Raw genomic sequence first — 9,781 nt, 5'->3', positions numbered from 1 at the left:
ATATATATATATATATATATATATATTCCATAGCAATTCACAATTAATCACAGAATGGCAAGCACAGTGCCAGGGTTGTATTTATTCAGATGTGTGATTGTTTTCTGGCTCTGAAAAAAAACAAACAACATTCTTCAACATATGTCCTTTTTGAAGTGATAATTTCTGTCATATCTAGTTTACAATCATGACTTTACTTCACATTCAGTCTGTTCAAACTTAAATAAAATGGATTCAGTGATTTGATTACACATTGAATGCATAAACAGACAAGGTGCAACAGTTGTGCTTCCCTCAGTTTAAAAGCTGATCTTATCTGTATCTTCAACAACAATCTAAAATGACCTTTCCCTTTTTTGCTGCTCGCCTTTATCTCCTAACTATACCCCAGCATCTCCATAAATGTCTGTCTTTGTTAGATATTTGAAAAACTTTCAGATGTGCATCATCCATTGTGTATTTGAAGGGTAACTTGCATTTTTTTTTTTTGATAATAGATGCAATCTTAATGCAAGAAGAATGTGAAGATTCAAGCAAAAAGTCTGTTTTGATGATAAAGTTGCACATTCTGCAACAGACTCTGCTGAAGAACAACTTTCCCAGAGGCAATATCCATCCCATCACGCTGTGCTATTTTGAACACTCACTCAGGAATTCAACTATTAGTTGTTTTCATACTTTTCTTTTTAATATTTTTTTCTTTCTTGTTTCTTTAAGTACTTCTCTGTTTGTCTACATTTCTCTTATTAGTCTCTGGTTTTATGTGCAGCCTCTCAGCAGGGCATCTTACACATACAATTTAGCATTTTATTCATACATTTTCCATGGCTCATGTGTTAGAAGCACTGAAATCCCGGTCACAGGTTTATAGTACAATGAATATTTCATTGGCCTTCACTGCAGATATTCCAGGGGCATTTTATTCAGGCAGAAATTTATTATTTTTTTCAGAGGAGTGAAAATGTTCCATTTGTTTCTCTTTGGGATGCGCACGACTATAAGTGGTTTTGTTTTCTCAGCTGCCTGTATGAAAGCTGAGTCTTTATGATATTCAGTATCCTAAAGTGTGCTGAGGGATTGTGGTCCTGTTGTCAGAAACTCTAAGTAGTGTCCTTTTTTTTTTTTTTTTTTAAGGTATTCAAAGGCAACAATATTCATCACAGATTTTGAACTCAAGCTAGAAAGTAGAGGTACTTTAATATAATTATAGTAAATGTTTTATGAAAGGTGCACACATCAGCAAATATTGCACTGACAATTTAAAAATTAAAAGCTTAGCATTCTTCGGGGGAATTCATATTGCCCACCCCATTTCTTTCCTGAGTTTTAGACTGATTTAGCTTATGTTGAGAAATGACAGCATGGCAGTTTTGTTCAAACCTTCTAACTGGCGTTAGTCGTTATCTGTTAGTGCCTGAGTTATGCGTTGAGGACCTACTACTATAACAAACATGAACATGAACAGTGGGACATTAATAAAACATGAAGACAGAAAACTAAGGCAGAGGGGGCAGAAATGTGACACATCTTGTTTAACCTCTGCACCACCACTCCCCTTACATGAAAACTACACCAAACAGATAAAAAATATAATTTTGTTCTTAATCTGTACAATGTAAATAATTAAGAAAAGAAACAAAACACACAAAAATTGACAAAATGCTGTTGTTCCACTTGAAAGCGTGGCCTGCAGGGCAGCTCAGCAGGTTGAGTCATATTTTAGGCAACCAATCAGGCAGCGCAGCTAGTTGGCATTGTTCCCTCACAGCAAGAAGGTTCCCAGTTAGAACCTTGGCTCAGGCCTCGCTGTTTGAAGTTTGTATTTTCAACTTGGATCGGAACAGATTTTTTTTTTTTTTTTCAAGGGGTTTAAACTTCATCACATAGCCTTAAAATCTGCATGTGAAAATGTAAAATGATCATAGATGTAACTGGTGAAAGATTTTATTTATTTATTTAGTTTTACTTTTTTACATAACATTTTTGTTTTTGTTGATCCTGTGGTGAAACGGGAAGTCATCCTGGGTTCACCCTGTGTCACAGCCAGTGACAGATGGGAAAGGTTTCAGCCCTCTGTGACCCTGAACAGGACGGAGTAGGAAGTGAAAATGAGCAATACTATGGTCAAAACTCCTCACACTTATGAGAAACATAAAGAGCAAGGAAAGCAATTCAATGAAATGGGAAACTATAAAACTAAGCACTATTTGAAAGAACTCTTGGCCTTTATAACATTTTCTGTAATAATGTCAGAAATAAAATTTAAGGTGAAAACTAATAGAACTAAAGGAACAAACCTCAAATGGCAATGCTTGCTCTAACATGTATGATCTCAATTACTTTTTGGGTACAGCTGCAAATCTAGTCTTTAAGAGGTAAACATGTAAACTATTGTTTATTCCCCTGCTAAAGGACATACCTACTTAAGGCTGTGCGACTACTTTTCTCTTCTTTGATATTGCTTGCAAAGTTCCCTCACAAACACCTGCACTCTCTTTCTCTCTCGTTTCCCATCTCCCCCTCATTTCATTGTTCTCTACACAACAGCCCGCACATCACAGCCAGCTGTGGCTGCAGGTGTTGGAGTAAAGAACAAAGATGTCAATAGTTTTCTCTGCTGTCAGAGGGTTCTGCCTTTTCCTATCCTTCGCCTGCTGTCTCGCCAGCTGCAAGCTATCTGTCAAACACGGGAACAAACAACTCCCTCATCCACTGATGATGCGCTATTAAAATATGTACTGTATGCATGTTAGTATGTGCGTATCAGTAAGTATAGCTTTCCTCTCTCTGTTTCCCAGGTAACCGAAACAAGGACGGGCCCTCTCGGCTGCAGTAACTACGACAGCTTGGATTCAGTTAGCTCTGTGTTGGTGCACAGTCCGGAAAATAAGATCCACCTGAAGGGTGAGGCTCCAAAAACACACAAACACACACACAGGCTTCTGTGTTCAGTCAAACACATAAACATCTACCACATCCATCCACCTGCCTGCCAACCCTCTCACCTCCTGTGTGTAGTCGCTGGCTTGGATGACCCTTTGCTTTACGCTGCAGTAGTTTATATGTCTGTTTCTGCCTGACTGGCTCCAATTCTCCTGGGAAATCTGTTATTTTACCAGGCTGGAGATGGACCACCTCAGCCTACTCTGACCTTAGCCTAACCCTTTTATCCACACCTGCAGCACAAGCAAGCTTTAGGTGGACATGCAGCGACTGGACTTATTGCTTGCTTAAACTCATCACCAAATGATTTCAGGTGGTGAATATTTGTGAAATGGGGCGGCACTGTGGCGTAGTGGTTAGCACTGCTGCTTCTCAGTGAGACACCGTGCAGCCTTTCTAGATGGAGTTTGTGTTCTCTCCTCATGCACAGGTGGAGTTTCTCCAGGTTCTCTGTTTTCTTCCCACAAAACAAAAATGTGCATGTTAGGTTCATTGGTAATTCTTAGTTGTCCCTAGGTGTGAGAGAAACAGTGAATGGTTGTTCGTCACGTTTGCCTCTATCTGACGATGAAATGGACCTACGACCTGCCCAGGGTGTATTTCACCTCTTGCACAGTGACTGCTGGAGTTGGCACCAGCTGCCCTGCAGCCCTGAAAGGAGAAGCAAGTAATGAAAATAGATGGATGGAATACTAGTGAAAACTTTTCATAGGAAGTGCGAGTGTGTAATGTATGCAGTAGATAAGTCTGCCTACATGAATAAGGCATATACTACCTTAAGCCCAGAGAGGTAATGTGAAAAATACAATTAATTTCACTCGCTGAAGATTTAGATTCAGTTGAAACGGTTAAATAATTCTTCAGCTTGTGCTTTACCTGTCCACCAAAGTTAAATCACGTTTGTCCCGACAGTTTTTGTGCAATTTGCTTGAAGATAAAAGGAAGTACAAATGGCAATGACCTCAGAAGTTATGGACACCTGAGCCCTGTCTGAGTTTTAAAGCATTCAGAATCTCCAGACAATAAAATGTTAATGCAGGAAGAAGATGTGGAGGCGGATGGGTTAAATGTCTGCAAGCAGGCGAAGGTTAGCAACTTATGATTGCTGTACATAAACAAAATGAGTGTGATTTCTGTAATATATGTATGTCTCTGCATTTGAACAGCAAGAAAATGATACTGAGATTACTTTATTTTGAAATAGGTGAATGGTTTAAGAGATAGGGCAGCACAGTGGCGCAACTGGTAGAGCTGCTGCCTCTCAGCGAGCAGGTCCTTGGTTCAAACCCTGGTCCAGGGGCCTTTCTGGGTGGAGTTTGCATGTTCTCTCCGTGCATACGTGGGTTTTCTCCGGGTACTCCGGTTTCCTCCCACAGACCAAAAACATGCATGTTAGGCTGATTGGTAACTCTAAATTGTCCCTAGGTGTGAGTGAGAGAGTGAATGGTTGTTTGTCTCTATGTGTCCCTGTGATGGACTTGCGACCCGTCCAGGGTGTACCCCGCCCCTTGCACAGTGATTGCTGGACATGGGCACCAGCGACCCCCGTGACCCAAAATGGAACAAACGGGTAAAGATAATGGATGGATGGATGGGTTTAAGAGATGTTAGTAAAACTGCAACAAAAGTAAGATTTACAACATTTGCGGGGTTAAATTTAGGATCTAGAGAGAATGAGTTTTGTTTTGTCGGTCATTATGTTTAAACTTGAACTTTACATTTGCTTGCACTCTGGCTTGAAAAACTACTTGGTTAAGATTATCAAACAACACGTCTGAAGTGAAGTTATGCAGATTTTGATCAGCTTTTTAACAATAATTATTTATTGTTAGCATGCTTTTTAGGACTTGATATATTTTTTGTCACAGAAGAAGTCTTAGGAATACTCTGAGCATTTTAGGAATGAATTTTTCTGTCTTTCTCCCTCCTTAGATGGCATTAATCTGGCCTCCAGTTCTAATGTTAAAAATCTTGGTGTTATTTTTGATCAGAACATGTCTTTTATCCCCCACATTAAAAATGTGAACCGCTTTCTTCCACCTGCGTAATATCGCTAAAATTAGAAACATCTTACTAAAAATGAAGCAGAAAAACTGGTTCATATATTTGTCACATCTAGACTGGACTATTGCAATGGTTTATTATCTGAGTGTCCAAATAATTCCTTAAAACATCTTCAATTAATCCAGAATGCTGCTGCCAGAGTCTTAACTGGAGTTAGTAGGAGAGATCATATTTCTCCAGTTGTAGTTTCTCTCCATTGGCTCCCTGTCAAATCCAGAATTAAACTCAAAATCTTACTTCTAACCAAAAAGCTCTCAACAACCTAGCTCCATCTTATATTACAGATCTTATTGTTCCATATTTTCCCAACAGAGCACTTCGCTCTCACACTGCAGGTTTACTTGCAGTTCCTAGAGTTTCCATAAGCAGAATGGGAGGCAGATCTTTCAGTTATCAGGCTCCTCTCTTGTGGAACCAACTTCCAGTTTGTCTGTGAAGCTGACACGTTGTCCAGTTTTAAAACTAGATTCAAGACTTTCCTTTTTGATAAATCCTATAGTTAGGGTTGGCTTGTTATGCTGCTATAGGTTTAGACTACTGGAGGACAAATTGACCTCATTTTCCTAAATGATCTGCTAAAATTGAATATTTTTCATTTGATACTTTTTCTGTCTTAATGTGATTTTTGACCTGCCATTGTGTATCTGTTCCTCTCAAACCCAGCCGGTCGAAGCAGATGACCACTTGTCCTGTGTCTGGTTCTGCTAAAGGTCTCTTCCTCATGAGGGAGTTTTTCCTTTCCACTGTCGCCTTCATGCTTGCTCAAGATGAGAGTTCTGTGATGGAGTAAACTCAAAGCAGTCTGCTCCTCATATACTGTAAATAGTATTATTAACTTACTTTTTATGTATATGGGCGTTTCTGTTCAGTGCCCTGAGATGATTTCTGTAGTGACTTGGTGCTATATAAATAAACTGAATTGAATTGAATTGAAATTAATTGAACTGAATTGAACTCTTGTGCCGGTGTAAAAATACAGCTGTTTCGCTGTTGAAAGCAGTCAAAGATACCCGCAATGACACTGTGACTAGTTTGAGATAAGATTTTAAACACTTTATTTTTCGAACAGCTTTAAAGTTCAAGCAGCAACACTGCAAGCTTCTGCAACTCAAGCAAGGATATGGAGAACCAAACGTTTCAAGACACCAGCCAGCCTCTCATTAACTGCTCAAAAACTCGTCTACAATTTGTCACCAACTATGCACTAACTACCGTAGTTGCCAGCTATTGCAGCCCAGTGAGATACTACCTTATTATTGACAGTCCACCAGGGCACATTAATAATAAAAAAGCTAAACTAAACCTCTTCTAAATGAAGTTTTTTTTTTTGACACACATCATTTTGAAAGTGCTTTTAAAAGCCTGAAACTAAGCAACTTTTCTGCAGTTGGCTCCAAACACAGATTTTGGATGCTCCGTGCTGGAGGGGTTTACTGGTATGGAGCAGATAGCTGTCAACTCTATAATTTAAATACATTTTGGTTTCAGTTTAACATCAAATATTGATGAGAACAAATTTGCCTTTGATAAGTATTTGAAGGGTTCTGAAGATGTGTCCTCTCAATTATTCATGGGCATAGATTTCCATATTTCATTTTGCACCTCAGCTACTTACCCATCTATCTCAAATTCAGAGCTTAAAAGGAAAATCGTTCCTTTGTCAGAGAGTTACACAGGCACCAAAGGCCAGAAACACTACAGTGACGTGTTTGATTGGCTCTTCTTGCATCATTCTAGTTTAATTTTTAATGGAGTTCTATTTAAAAATAATAAAACTCATCCCTGCCTCTTTCAAAACAGGAAACTATAATAGTCAGCAAAAGAAATGGAGCTTGTTTGCGTTAAATGCACTTTTGCATGCCTACAGAAGTGAAATAGCACAAACCAACCACATACAAAGACTAAATGTGTCGGGGAAGGGACACACTTTCTCTTTTCAACAGTGTTAGATGTTTCTCTTTGGATGACTCCAATGATGTATTTATGTGAACGCTGATGAGTCATTTTGTGAAACAGTGAATAGGTTCATCTGTTTAAAGAGTACATTGGCAAACCCATATTATTTAATACTGTCCCTCTTTTAGTGAAATACCAGTATTTCATTATAGATTTCTGTTTGACACCATTTTCAAAGGTCGTTTGATAATCAAATACATCTTCCATAATGTTCCTAACAAGTGGTTTTGTCCCTTTTTAACTTTGAAAAGAATACAGCTCATTATTTCGGAAACACTGTTCTATTATTAATAATTCAGAAGCTAATTCTGCTTTTTTTTATATTTATTTATTTATTTATTTATTGCTATTGTTGAAATGATGACTGCATCCCTCATGACGTTTGTGGTCACCGAATACAAAATGAGAACATTATTTTTCTCTGAACTCTGCAGCTCCCAAAAATAAAACTAAATGCTAATTCTTAAAAAAAAATAAAAAAAGTATTTAATTTTGTATATCTCATTTTCATCACAGGGTGTGGACTTATCTAAGGAATCTTTAGTAACATGAAGAATGTTTGGCGTTTTTAGTGTTTAAGTGTCTGGACTGTTAAATCTGATGATCTGTTTTGCTCTTGTTGTTCAATTTATTATTTGATTGAATTGTTTCAGTGAACAGACCAGAGCAGATGATTACTGATTATGTGCTCACTCTTTGGCTGGTTTGGACACACCAAATCCAGTTTTTCCATCTTGAGTTCAATGCATAATGCTCTTTTTTCTTACAGAAACAAATAATTGAAGTAATTCATTTTTGATTCAAGTAAAATATGCGGATGTTCATTTACAAGCCATTTATACAAACGTACCAAATTCATCTGTGAGACATCTAAGTTCTGCATCAGTGGAAGGATGATAAAAATCAATGCATTCTGAGCTTTTAAAGAGATTAGATGATGAACAATGAATATTGCACAATACAAGGATTTTCCTCTTCAGTTCACTCTGAACCTTTTATGTTTTAAACGGTTTGTAAATCCATAAATTTTGTGATTGGAGGATTTCATGGCAATTGAAAAAACAAGTCTGGTCTAGGTCAGAAAAGAACACCAGCAGGTTGTGTGATAAACAAACAAACATTAAATGCAAAATTAGACTTCATATCAAAATACTATTCACCTTTGCACTTTCACTTAAGAGCTGCCTAATAGCATTTAACACTAGCTTTGACCTGTAACCACCACTAAAAACGAATAAACAGGGTGTAAACACTTTATTAGAGAGGCATTTGTTTGGCAAATGCAACCTTTATGTTTTATTGAGTATGGTGATTTTTGATGTTACATATATGATAGTGTGATTTACACACCCACAGTTTTGACAGTATGCAAGCAACCAAGCATGAATACTAAATGACATCATCAGAAAGCCCATGGCTAAATAAGCAATGATAAAAACTAAAGGTGTGATTGTATGTGAGTTTAAATAGATAAATATGCTCTCATTTATCTTAAGAGTTCTGTTTTAACCTAAACCTCTCACTTTATATGCAGCCATCACACAAGGCCCAGTTCTGCTGTAGATGTTTTTTATTTTATGTTATTGACAGAGGAAAAAACACACAGCTCTTAAGTCCAGCGGTATGGGTGCTGGATCAATGAGTAGTTATAAAGAATAACAATGAGCAGATATGCACATCAAACAGCTCCCGTTGAATAATTGTATTAATAAGTGACATTTCGAGTCACTGCCCGTCCTCAGACTAGCAAACTTTGGGTACAGAGTTGCCATTTCTAAATAACTTCAATTATTTCCCATGACAAAATTCATAGATGGTGAAGATCTGTTTTTGTTTGTTTTTAGTCTATTAAAAATACATAAACACTAATTATGTTGAAAGAAAATCAACAATGAAAAACTTTTTATCAGTGAGTAATTTATTAATAAATTGGGTTATGAATAAACATTATAAACGCTACTTAAAGAGACACATTTGTCCAATGTTACGACAAGAAACAGCATTTCCACATTACTATAAAGTAATGGAAAAAGCACTGGAAAAAACAGACAAAATTAAATTACAAAATTTGGATAGAAATGCATGAAATAAAATCACAGAAAAAAAAACTTATAGGAAAGATCCAGCATCAAAATCTCCATTACACTCACCGTTAGGACCCCATATACCTTAAAGAGCTAAACTTGGAGCTAAAGTGTATGGATCCAAAAACTTTAAGTTTTTGGAAATGAAGTGTTTTTATTTCCACCTCAATAGGAATATATTAACGTCTTAATTACTACATGTCTTAGTTATGAGATGTTGCACCTTCTTTTGTTAAATGTACAGCCACAGGACTGGACATAACATGATTTCTCAGAGTTCTGCTATGTACAATGCCCATAAATAATTACTAAAAGGATTAGAATCAAGACAATGTGATGGCACCACAGGAGGAAGATCTGATCTCACCAACGTTTTTTGTTTTAAGTACTGCTTCTACATATGTATTTTTACTATACTAACATCTTGACTTTTATTTATTTATTTATTTATTCTTTTTACCAAGCATTTATCATCACAAATTATTGTGGGTATTTAAATATGGTAAGTCTGTATATGGAGTTTGGTAATTTGAGGAAAGGCAGCAGTCCAACAAGTCAATTATTAATATTGTTCACTGCTTGGTGTTCAGATTCACTCATTGTTTTTCTTTATCATGGGTTGATATCAACTCTCACATACACAAACCCTGTAATAAACGATATTTTTTGTGACTGTGTAATAAAGTCATTACTATCTATGTTATGTTGAATTTGTCTATATATATATATATATA

At 36.9% G+C, this 9,781-nt stretch overlaps 1 protein-coding gene across 1 annotated transcript in view; it reads left to right on the top strand.

Annotated features, from left to right (window-relative positions):
* Window positions 1-9,781, top strand: part of brinp2 (bone morphogenetic protein/retinoic acid inducible neural-specific 2) — a 198,815-nt gene that overhangs the window by 82,952 nt on the left and 106,082 nt on the right. The window contains exon 4 of the mRNA XM_037682126.1: window positions 2,799-2,904. Coding sequence (XP_037538054.1) covers window positions 2,799-2,904 — 106 coding nt within the window. The remainder of the gene's footprint in view (window positions 1-2,798; window positions 2,905-9,781) is intronic.

Source organism: Nematolebias whitei, chromosome 9, assembly GCF_014905685.2.
Source record: "Nematolebias whitei isolate Nwh7 chromosome 9, NemWhi1, whole genome shotgun sequence".
Lineage (NCBI taxonomy): Eukaryota > Metazoa > Chordata > Actinopteri > Cyprinodontiformes > Rivulidae > Nematolebias > Nematolebias whitei.
Note: the sequence above shows the minus strand (reverse complement) of the source record. Positions and strands in the feature narration are given on the sequence as shown.